At 42.2% G+C, this 17,595-nt stretch overlaps 1 protein-coding gene and 1 long non-coding RNA gene across 2 annotated transcripts in view; one reads left to right on the top strand and one right to left on the bottom strand.

Moving 5' to 3' along the window:
* The window catches only part of GALNTL6 (polypeptide N-acetylgalactosaminyltransferase like 6), a 1,233,993-nt gene that overhangs the window by 14,799 nt on the left and 1,201,599 nt on the right, over positions 1-17,595 (bottom strand). The window contains exons 11-12 of the mRNA XM_004040637.5: positions 16,369-16,485; positions 4,033-4,182 (exon numbers count right to left, since the gene is read on the bottom strand). Of these exons, the coding sequence (XP_004040685.2) occupies positions 4,033-4,182; positions 16,369-16,485 (267 nt within the window). The remainder of the gene's footprint in view (positions 1-4,032; positions 4,183-16,368; positions 16,486-17,595) is intronic.
* LOC109026440 (uncharacterized) overlaps positions 1-17,595 on the top strand; it is a 207,138-nt gene that overhangs the window by 141,311 nt on the left and 48,232 nt on the right. Inside the window, exon 11 of the long non-coding RNA XR_010133535.1 lies at positions 10,511-10,681. This is a non-coding gene — a long non-coding RNA (uncharacterized lncRNA). The remainder of the gene's footprint in view (positions 1-10,510; positions 10,682-17,595) is intronic.

The raw sequence follows: 17,595 nt of genomic DNA, 5'->3' as shown, positions 1-17,595 counted from the left end.
AAAGACAGGAAGCAGGGCAGCCCTTTAGGAAGCCATTGCAATAACCCAGGGGTAAGATGTGAAGACTGAACCAGGCAGGGGCTGGCTATAGAAATGGCAAAGAGCGGGTGGATTTCAGAGTTATTGGCTGATGGGGGTGGGTGACAAGTCTTAGTGACCAATGACTGGGGATGGAAGTGGGTGACAAATCTTAGTGACCAGTGGGGATTGAAGAAGAGGAAAGACAGTTTCCTGTTTGATGCTGGGTGAGGACAAATATTTTTACTGAGGTTGCCTCAACAATTCACTGTTCTTGTAACAGGGGTCCCCCTGGTGGTAAAAGAAAACCAGGAACAGGATTCCTCGTCCTGGGTGCCTGTTATTGTAGGAAACAGCTGTTCCAACTGAACATAGCCCCAGCATCATAGAATAAGGATGCTTTTCTCCTTTTGTGGTGGCAAAGAGCCACATCTAAAAATAACTAAAAGCGGAGTGAGAGTTGCTGAAACCAGGAAGCAAGGTCCGAAAACAACTTTCATCCACCCAAGCAAGGTGGCTTCTGGCCACCTTCTCTCTCCAAGATACCTCCATGTAGTTGGGAGGGAGGGGTTGGCTGGTATCAGTGACACTGAATCCAAGGCATTGGGGAACTCTTCTAGGAAATATTGATCTTATTCCTTAATAGCATGGCAGAGGAACTAGTAGAAACTTTAAAGCCAGATTCACCTGTGTTTGAATCCACATATCTGCTAGTATCAGTTTCTTCCTGTGTAAATTATACACAATAGTATCTAAGTGGTTATGAGGTTTGAGATAATGTGTGTAAAGCCACCAGCTCGATGCCTAAATTGGAGATGATGATGATGATGATGATGACTTTAGGAACTTAGGAGATGGCTCACACAGCCCTTTAGGCAATTAGTAGAGGGCTCTGATTGACTCATGAATATGCTTATAAAAAGTGGGAGTTCCAGGCTGGGCACGGTGGCTTGTGCCTGTAATCCCAGCATTTTGGGTGGCTAAGGTGGGCGGATCCCCTGAGGTCAGGAGTTCGAGACCAGCCTGGTCAACATGGTGAAACCCTGTCTCTACTAAAAATACAAAATTAGCCAGGCATGGTGGTCATGCCTGTAGTCCCAGCTACTTGGGAGGCTGAGGCAGGAGAATCGCCTGAACCTGGGAAAGGAGGTTGCAGTGAGCCGAGATCACGCCATTGCACCCCAGCCTGGGCGACAAGAGCAAAACTCCATCTCAAAAAACAAACAAAAACATCCAAAACTGCCAGAAGCCCCCAGAGCCAAGTACTGCATCCAAATAGATAAGGTAACATGCCAGAGAGATTTCTCTTTGTGCTTTTTCTCTTTATGCCTTAGGCGTAGCCCTTGGAAAAAACAAGAGGAATTTTCTAAAACAGGTGTGTCTGAATAGGCCTGAGTCATCCACCGAGATGTGATATTTCAGAAACTTTCCATTTTGAGCCTTTGCATGTTCCTGATTAAGTATAAATACCTTGCTTGCTGTATAAATACACATGGAGTGTAACCTTTTGCTAAGTAATGCAATACCAACAGCTACAAAAAGCTGAGAAGAGAGCCACAGCACAATTGAATCTAGTGGTGTCCTTTCACAAATCCCTTAGGATCCTGGAAAGGTTAAAGCTCATAAGAGTTTCCCCTTGAAACCACTGCAGCCTGTTTTTTTTCTCCCCAGGAGCTCTGTGTGTTCGTTGGTCTTATCCATCTGTAAGCTTTTGTAAGCTCCCTAATAAAAACAATTGCATTTTCTTGGCTTAATTGCATATTATTGAGTGGTTGGTGTGTCATGCTATAAATGTACAGTAATAAGAAATGTTCTGTTCATTAGGAACCACCAACATACTAAGCAAATGGCCAGTCAGCTATTTTATTGATGTGCGCAGAAAGTAACTCTTTAGATGTCAGAATATAATCATTAAAAAAAACCTTACTTTATTGCACCACACACAGGCTGTATCATGTTGAATAGCAAAATAGTTTGATAAGATGAATCATTTATTATACATTTCATAAAGAAAACGGTGAGGTTTTACTATTGCAGTGATATTCCCCCAGCTTCATTTTTATCAGATACCATCTTCTGAGCTCCTTTCATTCTAGATTGTTTTGTAGAAGGATATAACAACTGAATTTTTTTTGTTTTTTTTTTTTGAGATGGAGTTTCGCTCTTGTCGCCCAGGCTGGAGTGCAGTGCAATGGTGTGATCTTGGCTCACTGCAACTTCTGCCTCCCAGGATCAGGCAGTTCTCCTGTCTCAGCCTCCCGAGTAGCTGGGACTATAGGCATGCACCAACATGCCTGGCTAATTTTGTATTTTTTAGTCCAGATGGGGTTTCACCATGTTGGCCAGGCTTGTCTTGAACTCCTGACCTCAGGTGATCTGCCCACCTCTCCTCCCAAAGTGTTGGGATGACAAGCGTGAGCTACTGTGCTCGGCTCAACTGATGTTTTGTAATTTTGCTAGACACAGCCACAACCTGCCAGGTGTTTGGGTGGGGGTGGGATGCAGAATAAACTTATACAAACAAGTCCACCTTTGGATGAGTATAGTTTTAGGAGCTCATCTCTAAGAGGTGGAAACCAGAATGCTTATTAAGTAAGGCAACAAGTAACATAACCAGTCCTCCCTCTCCCCACACTGACTCTCCACCACTTCTCTCCTTTAGCTTTCTGTAATTTGGGGGGACACTGACCTTGCCTCAGCCACAGGATGGCCAAGTTCCTGAATAAAGTGGGAGATATTCCATTTTCCTTATAGCCTGAGGCAAGGCTGGCCTCAGAGTATGAAAAAGCAAACAGAAAGCATCTTATCCCTGGCTGAGAAGGCCCCAGCAGATCCATGGATTTGAGGGGGCAGAATGGCACTTATGGAGTAATTGCTAATTGACAGCCAAGTTCTATCCCCAAAAGCAAAGAATTTGAAAAGCAATTTTGTAAAGTATTCTAAAAAGTTGTCAAAAGGAAACAATAAAAATATTTTCAAACAATAACTTAATTGCTCTTTATTAACTCAATAAAATGTGACTTTATATATGTTTTTGAATTTTTCCTACCATTCACTGTTAACTTTATAATTTTTGAAACTTTTAAATTCCCCAAGTAAATTCTTTGCTACATTTGGGCAGGATTTTGGTGAAAATGTAAATGGGTCACTTTGTGTATAAGGATTGCAGCAATTATATCTACATAGATGTATAAATATTTGTGTAAATATCATTGTCTTAACCCAGTCAGGTCCCAAGCAAGTGAGCCTGAGAGACATAAAAAATGAATGGATGCCACAATCTGTGTGTATGTGTGTTGTGAATGGTGATGTTAAAAATCATGTATGCGTGGTTTTGCTTATTGGATATGTGGTTCCTCCTTTTGGGAGTGTTCTGAGTTAAACCTAGACCCATCCCTTGTTCTGGCTCAAAGCCATTTTTCAATCATAACTGATTGTGATGGCCACACATATAACAAGTGAAGCCAAAAGCTTGCCCCTTTCTACACACACGATTTTTCCCTTCACCTTTGCTGATGATCTCCGAATGTGTGAGCCAAATATGTGTATGTATGACTAGGTAAAACTTTAACTCAAAACTTCCTTCCTTCCTTCCTTCCTTCCTTCCTTCCTTCCTTCCTTCCTTTTCTCTCTCTCTCTTTCTTTTCTTAACAGAGTCTTGCCCTGTCACCCAGGCTGGAGTGTAGTGGCACAATCTTGGCTCACTGCAATCTCCCCCTCCCATGCTCAAGTGATTCTCCTGCCTCAGCCTCCTGAGTAGCTGGGATTACAGGCACCCATCACTACGCCTGACTTTTTTTTGTATTTTCAGTAGAGATGGGGTTTCGCTATGTTGGTCAGGCTGGTCTCAAACTCCAGCCTCAGGTGATCTGCCCACCTCGACCTCCCAGAGTGCCAGGATTACAGGTGTGAGTGACTGCGCCAGGCCTAAAACGGTGTGTTTTCAAAGAAAACTGAGTAAGAATAACTTAAACCACAGTAATTTGAGAATGACCACAGTGGACTGACTCTTACCTTCCGGTATCCCCAGAGCTGGTTCCCCTTCATGCCATGACAGTCATAGAGTGTAACAGGGCTGTTGTGTGAGATCGCATCAAAGCAGAATTTCCGGGTATGCAGTGGCTCACCAGGTCGAATATCTTCTCTCCATCCAAAGGTAAAAAGCTAGCAAAGCAACAGTAGCAGAAAAGCTGCAGTGAGTTTGTTTTGGAGAGAAGATGCAAGGGCGGGGGAAGGTATGTCTTTTAGCAATGTAGAACTCCTGCTTTGTGATCTGCCAAAAAGAGCTAAGTCTCAGCCTAACAGAGGTGTTGGAAAAGGCACGTGTCATAAAGTGCTGTAGCAGTAACAGCTGCACTTTTGGTCCAGGCTGCCAAAAAACACAAATGAAGAGTTTCCAATCAGGTACCAGAGAAAATACAGAGGGTGGTAGAAAAAGAGATGCAGGGAGGGGCATGGAAGAAGGAGATTGAAGGAGAACGAGTAAGAGGACAGAGGGAGGAAAGATAGAGGGGAGAGGGATGAGGGTCAGAGAGAGAAATAAAGTCTTTTTTTGTTTGTTTGTTTTGAGACAGAGTCTCACCCTGTCTCCCAGGCTGGAGTGCAGTGGTGCAATCTCGGCTCACTGCAACCTCCGCCTCCCAGGTTCAAGCGATTCTCCTGCCTCAGCCTCCCGAGTAGCTGGGACTACAGGCGCCCGCCACCACACCTGGCTAATTTTTGTATTTTTAGTAGAGACGGGGTTTCACCATGTTGGCCAGGCTAGTCTCAAACTCCTGACCTCAGGTGATTTGCCCGCCTTGGCTTCCCAAAGTGCTGGGATTACAGGCGTGAGCCACTGTGCCTGGCCAGAAAGTCCTTAATAACACTCTACGGTCTTTATTTAGCTAAAATGTTACTGGAACAAATCCTACACAGTTTGCCCAAATTTGCAGATTAGCTAAAGAGAGAAGGAGTAGAGATGAGCCGAATTGATGCTAGCACCTTGAAAAACCTAATGTAAAGGAAAGCTAAGCTTGATGAAGTGAAGAATGGGCCAATTAATTTCCCTAGGGTTGGTAAGAGTAATTCTGCAGGGCAATGTAGAAAGTTTTAGACTGTAACTCACAGTAAGAAGTGCAGCTCATGCACACACACACACAGAGACCTCCCTTGATTCCAATAGAAACAGAAGTTTTATGAAATGATATTTACCTTTACTGAGTTTAATTGACTCTGATATTCCATCCAACACGTTCCTATCCTAGTCCAGCCTCTCCAATTCTATTATCCATCCCATTCTATTATCCCATTCTATCATATGATACCATTCTATTATATCCATCCCATTCTATTATATTAAAAATGTGACTTATGATGCACTAAGTTGGCTTTACAATGTATTAACAAGCAAACAAGCAACACACCTGTAGGGGAAGAGCATTTGCTTGAGTTATTTGAACTGTACAACAAATAAGGGTATTTGAAAGGTGCAGTAGGAGAAATCCTTAAGTAAGTGTGAAAATGGACTAGATGAGCCCTGTGATTGCTCCCAATTCTAAAATCCCAGGAAGGTTATGTAATTCTTACAATAGGACTTACGGCAGGCTGGCTGTGTGAAGCCAAACTGTGAATTGCAAAATAAAAAAGAGCTGTCAGGGAAACCCTGTGGATATAAAAGAAAGCACAATGCTGAGCTGTATGCAGATAATACACTATGCACTGACCAGGCCCTCAGTATATTTCAGCTGTTAGGTTCCACCTAGGAAAGGAAATGTAGAGAACCTGGCAAAATTCCAGGGATGGCTAACAAAGATAGTTAAGTGGTGAGGAATCTGAAGACAAATACAAAGAACTGGGTTAAGTGGTCTCAAGAAATGACCTAAACGAGCATGTGAACAGCGACCTTCTCAATCATGGCCACTGCGTACTCTGTTACCCTGGAAGACAGGATAAAAGAGAAGATTTCATATAGAAGAACAAGGCGTTTTTAGAATAGACATTTGAAATAAATTCATGAAGATGAATTGTGTAGTCTTTTTTCCTAGAGTTTTTAAAGTATAATTGTGGACTGAGACATTTTTAGATTCATTTAAATCCTGCAGAGAAGAATGACTTCTCAAGGAAATGTCTATTCAGATTTTGATCACTCTCTTCTATTCAGAACTCACTGCTCTCTTGGATTTTGAAGCACTGTGCACCTCTGTTGTCCTATAACTGTCTCACCACCCTCTCTTTAATGCATCTCTCCACTGCAGGTGTTGCTCAGGGTTCTCTCTTGGACCCTGTCCTTGCACCTCCCCTGGTTGGTCTTTTACACTCTCATTTCAACTCTCACCGGTATGCCGGTCACTCATCATCCATCTTATGTCCAGTTCCTTGCAGAATTTCCCAGCTGCATGTCCCATGGACATCTCAGATCCAGCATATTCTAAATGCAATTGATTTTCTTCTCTTCTGCCCTGTTCCTCCTGCTCCTTTATTTTGGTTTAATTGGTGGTCATGTCATGCACTTTATCAACCTTGGAGTCTTTAACTCCTTTGTCTACCTTACCATCTTCATCTAATCAATGACCAAATCTTACCACTTTTGTTTTATAAACATTTCTGGAATTTGTTCATTCCCTTCTATGCCCACAACCATTGCTCTCAATAGCTCTTGCAATGATCTCCAAACTGGCTTTTTTGGTTACCGCACATCTGCCTTCCTCAGCCTCCAGGGAAGTCTGTTGGAAAGGCCTGTGTGACCTTGTTCCCTCTCAATCTAAAATCTCACAACCTTTTCACATAACCCCTAGAGAATAAAGTTCAAACTCTTTGACCTCTTAGGAACTCTCCACAATCTGGCCTTTGCTGTTCTTTCCACCTACATTCCTTTCCTTCAAGTTTATGTTCCAGCAATGCTAAAACCTTTGTATTTCTCACACAAACCAGGCTGTGTATTTCCTTCTGTGCCGTGTTCACGTAAATCCCTCTGGTTGGAAAACAGACATTCACTAGCCAACCTAGGTAATGCTCATCTGTCATGTAAGATTCAGTTCAAGTGTCCACTCATCCAGGAAGCCATCCTCTTTGAACTGCTTACTCCTTTCCATCCCTTACCCACTTCATCATGATTGTCCACTTCTGTTTCTCTATTCCTCCCTAGACAGTGAGATCCTTGGTTGCAGGGCTTGGAGCATTTTTACCTTTGTGTTTCCAGCACCCAGAACAATTTATGACACACAATAGATCCTCAATTAAATTTCTATTGAATAAATAAAACCCACAATTATCTGTTATTATATGTTAACTATCAAAATTAATGAATCTCTTTTTAGTCTCTCAAATGAGTTTGTGCTGTTTAATTACAACAATAAAAATGATAATGCTTATATTTTGAATTTTCAACTTTGATGACTCTGGATTCAGTTACCTATCATTGGAATAGAAATTAATAGAAATTTCCTGGCGAATAAACCTGCCATTGGCTTTGATTAAATCTTTATTTTATTTAAATAGCACATTTCGCTTGTACTATAGGCAGTCCAACCAATGCAGGAACAAGTGGTCTTGACTGATTTATTTCCCTCTCTGTCTCCATCTCTCTGTCTTTGGTTTTTATACACTCAGAAGGCCAGAGCTTAAAGGGAATGTAATCACTACCTAGTACAGTCCCTCATGAGTCAGTTGGGGAAAATCAGGCCTGCAGAAAATGAGTGTCTTGCTTCTGTCACACCTCAAAAGTCCTCCCTTCTTTGGTAGATGGCCTTTTCATACTTTTTACTAAATGCATCAGTTAAGTCCAAAAGAATACCTGTGTTACAGCAAACACTGGCAAATCTGTCTGTTGAGCAACTTTATTCACCTATTGTCACAATTATATCTGAGGGCATCCTTAGGTGACCTCTGTTTCTTGTTTCTGCGTATTGTAGTGCCATGATCATGCTTACATTTGTAGCCTGATGGTTAGCTTGCCATTTTCACAGTGTTTTATGTATTATTATTATTACCTGTTGATTACTTTCCTGCATCCAAGGTGATACATCTTCAGATTGTATCAATTACTTTATTCTTCTACACCTACGATTAGCTAATTTTTTTCTCTCTTAGGTCTTTGAAATACTTCTTATTGCCATTTATCTTATCTCAGTGGCCATGTCAAACCAATCAGGCATTGAGTCTTTTCACTGGCACATTTTCCTGTCTGCAAGCTTGTCAAAGCAGAAACAAATAGACATTATGAAATTATATTCATTGAATTATATTCATTGTTTGCTTTGGGTAATGTCATTGTGACATTTATAGTTTGTCTTCACCCTTGGCCTGCTCTTATTGACAGAAGAATGTAGATTTTCTTCAGGTTTCCTGTACAATAACCCTTGATTTCTTTTCAACCTTAAATTCCTCAGTGTTAAAGTAAGTTGATGTTAATTTCTCTGCTTTCTTCTTTTGAATGATCCTTTAAAACATAGATTTACAATGTATATTAGTCCATTCTCACGCTGCTAATAAAGACATACCCAAGACTGGGTAATTTATAAAAGAAAGAGGTTTAATTGACTCAGTTCAGCATGGCTGGGGAGGCCTCAGGAAACTTACAATCATGGTAGAAGATAAAGCAAACACATCCTCCTTCACATGGTGACAGCAAGGAGCAGTGCCAAGCAAAAGGGGGAAAAGCCCCTTATAAAGCCATCAGATCTCATGAGAACTCACTCACTGTCATGAGAACAACATGAGGGTAACCACCCCCATGATCAAATTACCTCCCACTGGGTCCCTCCCACAACATGTGGGGATTATGGGAACTACAATTCAAGATGAGATTTGGGTGGAGACACAGCCAAACCATATCATTCTGCCCCTGGCCCCTTCCAAATTTCATGTCCTCACATTTCAAAACACAATCATGCCCTTCCAATAGTTCCCCAAAGTCTTAACTCATTCCAACATTAACTCAAAAGTCTAAGTCCAAAGTCTCATCTGAGACAAGGCAAGTACCCTCCGCCTATGAGCCTGTAAAATCAAATGCAAGTTGGTTCTTCCTAGATACAATGGGGGTACAGGCATTGGGTAAACACAGCCATTCCACATGGGAGAAATTGGCCAAAACATAGGGACTAAAGGCCCCATGCAAGTCCAAAATCCAGTGGGGCAGTCATTAAACCTTAAAGTTCCAAAATGATCTCCTTTGACTCCATGTCTCACATCCAGGTTATGCTGATGCAAGAGGTGGGCTTCCATGGCCTTGGACAGCTCTGCCCCTGTGGCTTTACAGGTTACAGCCCGCTCCCAGCTGCTTTCGCAGGCTGGCATTGAGTGCCTGTGGCTTTTTCAGGCGCATGGTGCAAGCTGTCAGTGGGTCTACCATACTGGGGTCTGGAGGATGGTGGCCCTCTTCTCCCAGATCCACTAGGTAGTGTCCCAGTGGGGACTCTGTGTAGGGGCTCCAACCCCACATTTCCCTTCTGCACTACCCTAGCAGAGGTTCTCCAAGAGGATCCCACCACTATAGCACACCTCTGCCCGGACAGCCAGGCATTTCCATACATCCTCTGAAATCTAGGTGGAGGTTCCCCAAGCTTAATTATTGACTTCTGTGCACCAGCAGGCCCAACACTACATGGAAGGTGCTAAGGCTTGGGGCTTGCACCCTCTGAATCAATGGCCTGAGCTGTACCTTGGCCCCTTTTAGCCATGCTGGAGCTGAAGCAGCTGGGACACGGCACCGTGTCCTGAGGCCACACAGAGCAGGGGGGCCCTGGGCCTGGCCCAAGAAACCATTTTTGACTCCTAGACCTCTGGGTCTGTGATGGGAGGGGCTGCTGTGAAGGTCTGTGATTTGCTCTGGAGACATTTTCCCTATTGTCTTGGTGATTAACGTTTGGCTCCTCATTAATTATGCAAATTTCTGTAGCAGGCTGGAATTTCTCTCCAGAAATTTTTTTTTCTATCTCATCGTTAGGCTGCAAATTTTCCAAATTTTGTGCTCTGCTTTCTCCTGAATGCTTTGCCACTTAGAGATTTCTTCTGCCACATACCCTAAATCATCACTCTCAAGTTCAAAGTTCCACAGATCTCTAGGGCAGGGGCAAAATGCCACCAGTCTCTTTGCATAACAAGAGTGACTTTTACTCCAGTTCCCAACAAGTTCTTCATCTCCATCTGAGACCACCTCAGCCTGGACTTCATTGTCCTTATCATTACCAGCATTTTGGTCAAAGTAATTCAACAAGTCTCTAGGAAGTTCCAAACTTTCCTGCATTTTCCTGTCTTCTGAGCCCTCCAAATCTCTAGCAAGTTCCAAACTTTCTCACATTTTCCTTTCTTCTTCTGAGCCCTCCAAACAGTTCCAACCTCTGTCTGTTACCCAGTTCCACAGTTGCTGCCACATTTTCAGGCATCCTTATAGCAGCACCCTACCCTACCAGTATCAATTTACTGTATTAGTCTGTTCTCATGCTGCTAATAAAGACATACCTGAGACTGAGTAAATTATAAAGGAGAGATGTTTAATTCATTCACATTTCAGCATGGCTGGGAAGGCCTCAGGAAACTTACAATCATGGCAGAAGAGGAAGCAAACACATCCATCGTCACATGGCGGCAGCAAGGAGCAGTGCCAAATAAAAGGGGGAAAAGCGCCTTATAGAACCATCAGATCTTATGAGAACTCAGTCACTATCAGGAAAACAGCATGAAGGTAACTGCCCTCATGATTAAATTACCTCCCACTGGGTCCCTCCCATGACACATGGGGATTATGGGAACTACAATTCAAGATGAGATTTGGGGACACAGCCAAACCATATCACAATGTTAACTCTTATTTCTTTGCTTTAATATTAATGTGATATGTGTCATGTTGCCTGGGTCTGTTTGTATTATATGAATAAGGTCACTGGATTTGGTACTGCAAATACACTTATTATCTCTTGCTCTTGCTACCTGACTTGAGACAGCAGAAAATATTTTTCTCTGTCTGGATTGTGATGTTTTATTTCATTGTTATGAGGTTTGCAGAAACCTGAGATACAGCATGTTCCTCCTTGCAGTTTGCACCCATCAGTTCACTCTGTCTTGATAATGAGACTCTTTTTTCCCAAAGAGAGAAAAAAGAAAGGAAAAAAATCTGTCCCCTGGATGCACACATTTGCTTGCTTCTGTCTTTGTGAACCTTCCCTTAGCCCCTGGAGAGGGAGCCAGTGTTTGCTTCCTATGGAGGACGAAAGCTGGGCTGCAACACTTGCTCCCCAGCATGACATCAGAGCCTGCTGCTGGGCCTGCAGAGTGGGAACAGCCAAACTAGGCCAAGGGGGTTCCTCCCCCCCACTCCTCTCCCTTGGACTCAATGGGAGCTGGGGAGTATTCTTTCCAGACCTTATAGTCTTATTAGGATCTATTTTTGTTTTTCTTTCTTGATCCCTAAAGGAAGCATAATGCTACCATGATATCAAACAGCTATGCAGATTGCCCTGGCAAAATGAATCATACATTTGCTTCCTTCACAGAAACCACGTTAGTCACCACCAGAGTTCTGCAGCAGAAGGCATTTTCTTATACAGGTCCTTCAATGGACTCTTTTTTATTTCCCATGTAACAATTTTGTTTTTTCCTTTTTTTAATTTTTGCCACTTTTTTTTTTTTTGGAAAAAACGGATTATTTCAACTTTAATAAGTCTCCTTTTGTGTTTTTTGAATGTTTTTGAATTAAAAAGAAAATCCATAATTGTCACGTTCCGATATGCCTTCCTCATGCAGGAATTTTAATCTAAATGTAGAAGAGTGATTCCTAATTCTTATAAGTCACTGAGTGATATATTGAATAAAGCTTACAGTTAATTACTGGCGAATGAAACAGTTGTAATGTTTTAACCTCTAAGTCAATATATGGCAATATTTCAAACATGATGCATTTTCCACCACTTATCAACCTTATTTAATCCTACTGTAGCTTCATTTTTAGGATCTCTAGAGACAGGAAATCTTTTTAAAGAGCTGTATTAACTGGTCTTTCTGTTCTGCCTATGTAGTTTTCTGCTTGTCTAGTGCTGCCCTCTGGTGACCATTTCTTGAATTACAGGCCATAGATTTTTGCATTTTAGCCTGGGGGTGGGAGGTGGGGAGTTGGGGGGAGTGGGGGGTGCGGGGAGTGAACCAGCAATTTTTAAAGTGTATGCAATATCGTTGCCTTTGTTTATATCCATGTTCCGCTGTCAAATAAAATCTGCAGGCCAGAGAAGATTTCATTCTAGAGCATTACTGGATAGAAATACTAAGCCCAGTTCAGACATTAAGGCCTGCTTTATATTCACCAGCTGGCCACGTGTGTTTCTTAGTTGGGCTGAATAGAGATGGTAAAGAGGAATTTAGCCCAAGAAATGAAGCTTTTCCTTATGGTTTCCTCCTTTTTCTTTTTAAAAAAGTTCTTTTCCACTCTAGATGCCAGCCTTACCGATAGCTTCTAAAGCCTTCTCTCTTGCTCCCAGGCTGAAGTCAGAATTGCTTGTTGGAGTTAACAGTCCAACACCATTCCTCAGGTCCCCAGTAACATCCCCATGGTGCTTATAGAAACAGACAGAGGAAGGAGGAGGCAAATAACTTTTCACTGATATTTGATTCCTATCAATAAATCCTGGAGTCACAGAGCCTTCTATAAACCCATCTGGATATATGTATGTAATCAGCCACCATGCCTGGCTGATTTTTGTATTTTTAGTAGAGACGGGGTTTCAAAATGTTAGCCGGGCTGGTCTCGAACTCCTGACCTCAAGTGAGCCACCCGCCTCAGCCTCCCAAAGTGCTGGGATTATAGGCACGAGTCACCGTGCCCAGCCATGCAGGGCACATTTGAGTGAATAATAACTAGTATTTGCTGACTATGCTGGGAACAGATAAATGAAGCCAAAGTCCCAGCTGCCTTGGACCTGAGAGAGGTTTCTAATTTGGTATTAGCATAAAGGGATTTGAGTGTTTGAGAGAAGGAAGGCAGGAGGGAGAGGATATTACTCTGCACCTGCTGCATGTGCAAGATGCTGCCCCAAGATTTATTCTCCTAACCACCCTGTCCAAGATGGAAGAACTATGGCCTAGAAAGATTTCACAACTTCACAAGGCCACATGGTTTAAACTAAAATCCAGGTTGGCCTGGCTACAAGGCCCACAGTCCTCCTAGAATACCATGAGCCTGTGGGGAGAGGGTTGAAAGACTGGATCAGTGGTTAGGGGAGAGGCACTGTTGATGGACTGAACGACTCTGGATTGTATTGTGGACTTGGTCTGTGGCTGTTTTCCTCGCATCATGATGCTCTGCATTGTAATGCGTGGTAGAGGGCAGGGAGGGGCAGTGAGGTGGGGCGAGGGAGGTGAATCTCAGCACATCTGGACAACTCTTTAACATCCTGCGCTGGGCATGGTGGACCTTTTCTAGTTTAATGTACAAGATAGGCACCAGAGGAATCTGGCTATAGGAGGCAGTAACGCCTTACTGGGAACTGCTTGCTTACTTTTTTGCTTTTCATAAGAGATGAGTGCGATGAGTACATAAATATCTGCTATGATATTTTCTATAGCTTTCTATTGAAATATTTCTTAATTTAAAATTAAAACAGTGAAAAGGGTTAGGTGAGCTTAGTGGTATGCACCTGTGGTCTGAGCTACTCAGGCTGCTGAGGCAAGAGGATCGCTTGAGCCCAGGAGTTTGAGGCTGCAGTGAGCTTTGATCACATCACTGCACTCCAGCCTGGGTGACAGAGCAAGACCCCATCTCTAAAATACAAGAAACGAAAACGCTAAAAGAGAGCAAAGGCAATTTTGCCCACTATCTTTTCCCTTTCACAGGTGACACAGTATCAGGGAAGCTGCTTGCAAGGACTTTCAAATTTCTAAGCAGGTTAGAAATCACATCTCACTTAAACTGAGTTGCAATGAAATGTTTTTCAATTAAAAGCAATTCAGTCTTACACAGAACAGAATAGAGAACCCAAAAACAAATCCACACACCTACAGTCAACTCATTTTTGACAAAGGTACCAAGAATGTACACTGGGGAAAAGACAGTCTCTTTAATAAATGGTGCTGGGAAAACTGGATATCCACATGCAGAAGCCTGTAATCCCAGCTACTCGGGAGAGTAGATCGACTCCATCCATCTCTTGTCATGTACAAAAATCAAATTAAAATGGATTAAAGACTGAAATCTAAGACCTCAAACTGTACAACTACTACAAGAAAACATTGAGGAAACTCTCCAGGACATTGGTCTGGGCAAAATGTCTTGAGTAATACCCCCCAAGCACAGGCAGCCAAAGCAAAAATGGACAAATTGGATCACATCAAACTAAAAAGCTTCTGCACAGCAAAGGAAACAATCAACACAGTGAAGAGACAACCCACAGAATGGGAGAAAATATTTGCAAAATACCCATCTGACAAGGGATTAATAACTGTAATAGATAAGGAGCTCAAACAACTCTATGTAAAAAAACCTAATAATTTGATTAAAAATTGGGCAAAAGATTTTAATAGATATTTCTCAAAAGAAGACATACAAATGGCAAACTGGCATATGAAAAAGTGCCCAAGATTATTGACCATCAGAGAAATGCAGATCAAAACTACAATGAGTTATCGTCTCACCCCAGTTGAAATGGCTTTTATCCAAAAGATAGGCAATAACAAATGCTGTTGAGGATACGGAGAAATGGGAAAACTTTTACATTGTTGGCAGGAATGTAACTTAGTACAGGTACTATGGAGAACAGTTTGGAGGTTCCTCAAAAAACTAAAAATTGGCTGGGCGTGGTGGCTCATGCCTGTAATCCCAGCACTTTGGGAGGCCAGGGTGGGCAGATCATGAGGTCAGGAGATCGAGACCATCCTGGCCAACATGGTGAACCCCTGTCTCTACTAAAAAAAAAAAAAAAAAAAAAAAATTAGCTGGGCATGGTGGTGTGTGCCTGTAATCCCGGCTTCTCGGGAGGCTGAGGAAGGAGAATCATTTGAACCAGGGAGTCAGAGGTTGCAGTGAGCCGAGATTGCGCCACTGCACTCCAGCCTGGTGACAGAGCGAGACTCCGTCTAAAAAAAAACAAAAAAAACAAAAACAAAAAAAAAACACACTAAAAACTGAGCTATCATGTGATCCAGCAATACCACTGCTGGGTGTATACCCAAAAGAAAGGAAATCAGTATATCGAGGAGACACCTGCACTCCCATGTTTGATGCAGCACTGTTCACAATGGCCAAAATTTGGAAGCAACCTAAGTGTCCATCAATAGATGAATGAATAAAGAAAATGTGGTACCTATACATAATGGAGTACTATTCAGCCATAAAGAAGAACGAGATCCTGTCATTTGCAACAACATGGATGGAACTGGAGGTCATTATGTTAAGTGAAATAAGCCAGGTATGGAAAGACAAACATTGCATATTTTCACTTATTTGTGGGATCTAAAAATCAAAACAATTGAACCCATGGAGATGATAGTAGAAGGATGGTTACCAGAGGCTGGCAAGGGTAGTGGGAGGGTATGAGGTGGGGGGTGGGAGGTGGGGATGCTAAATGGGTACAAAAAATAGAAAGAATGAAAAAGACCTAGTATTTAATAGCACAGCAGGGTGACTATAGTCAATAATAAGTTAATTGTACATTTTAAAATAAGTAAAATAATATAATTGGATTGTTTGTAACACAAAGGATAAATGCTTGAGGGGATAGACACCATTTTACATGATGTGATTGTTATGCATTGCATGCCTGTATCAAAACATTTCATGTACCCCATATATACACCTACTATGTGCCCAAAAAAATAGAAAAAAGCAAACAAAACAAAAATCAATAAAAGCAATACATAGCCTTAAAGTATTTCCTGAAGTCCACGTCAGGGTGTTGTTGCTTCCATCCTTCACATGTAAGATTAAAAACTACTACAACAGGAGGCCCATGTAAAGTGATCTGTTCATGGTCAGGGGAAAAGCAAGGTTAAGATGACATCACAAACACACAACAGCAGAGTCATTGAAACCATGAAATTTAGTTGGAAGTGTTCCAAAGCACTCTACAGGCTTCCTCTGTTAAACTACCATTCTGGGAAAAGAAGTAAGACTAGGGTCGCAATCCACATTTCTCCCATCCTTTCTCATATTTAGAGAATAATTGTGTACATTATCTGAACTGATTATCACAACTGTTCTGAGAAGAAACATAAACAGACATTAAGTGATTCACTGAACTGCAGGGCTGGTTGGTGATACAGCGGCCTCACTCCAGGTCCCACAAGTACCATCTGCACCATTCGGAGATTTGTTCCAGCTGCATCCCTCTGTGTCTGCCTCAGCCCCCGACTGGCTCCCACTGCCCTGGCTTCTGGGAGGTGACACACCTGTTCATGAGACCACGTTCTTTCAGAACCATCCTTGACACAGATGTCCAGCCTCAGCTCTGTTCCGGTGGCTCCATGCTTGCTGTCCACACAGAGATTTGCTGCCACATTTCGGATCTGTGGAAAGAAGAAAGAATTTTGAGTGTGGGGCTATGTCGTATTTTATCATTGGCTCCTAACAACCATGGTGTAGATTAAGTAAGACATAGATTATCTTTTTGGTTACATGCATATTGAATGAGACCTTGAATTTGTATGCAATTTATGGAGAAAAATCAAGGAATTAAATGTAACATTGAAGCCATCTTCACAGGCTTAACAAGAATTCTGGAAAGAAATATAGTTATAATTCAATATTAATCAGTCTGTACTTTGACCCACTTCCTTGTAACTGAAAGTCTGTAGCACTAGACACTGACTATTTGCATCTCCATTGTTCCTATACATAGGATTTCTGTTAGAATCGTAAGGTTTTTGCTTAAGAATTGCTTAAGCAGATATTGAATTCCAGTGGAACAGCTGACTGCAGCCAGTTTAAAGACCCTCACAGAGGAAATGGATCAACATGAGAATATTGTTTCTTCATCTCCCTGTCCCATGACCTTATGCTGCTCTCTGTGACCAATCAATGATCTCCCAACTTCAGCCTACTCCAAAACCCTTAAAAATCCTAGCCCCAAACTCCTTGGGGAGACAGATTTGAGGTTTCCTCCCATCTCCTCATTTAGCGGCCTTATAATTAAACTCTTTCTCTGCTGCAACCTCATATCTTGGTGTATTGACTTGCTGTACACATCAGGCAACAGGCCTATTATGGTTAAAACATGGTCTAGTCGACATGCTAAAGAACATGGGATGGTTAAACAGCCAAACTGCAGCTGGCTGGGGCAAAGAATGTGTTGATAATGCAACATAGGCAGTAGCCTAGAGTTTATGACTTCAGTAAAATGGGAGACTTTTCAGATAGTGCTTAATTTGGAATTTATTATCTTCCTGCTTCAAAGCACCTTCTACCACTATCATGCTAGCAGGAGAGAGATCCAATATGAGGCGGATGTTGCAGTTATAGGATGTGATGGAGGAGAGTGAACCACTTAGCTCTGCATGGTTCTGTGCAGAACATGGTGACCTTTGGCTTCAGTTTGGCTGCAATGGTCTTGGTCTACACCTATTGTCATAGTTTAGCATTGCTTTTGGATGATAAATTAAATGTCACTCTAGAGTATT

Source organism: Gorilla gorilla, chromosome 3, assembly GCF_029281585.2.
Source record: "Gorilla gorilla gorilla isolate KB3781 chromosome 3, NHGRI_mGorGor1-v2.1_pri, whole genome shotgun sequence".
In the NCBI taxonomy this organism is placed as follows: domain Eukaryota; kingdom Metazoa; phylum Chordata; class Mammalia; order Primates; family Hominidae; genus Gorilla; species Gorilla gorilla.
Note: the sequence above shows the minus strand (reverse complement) of the source record. Positions and strands in the feature narration are given on the sequence as shown.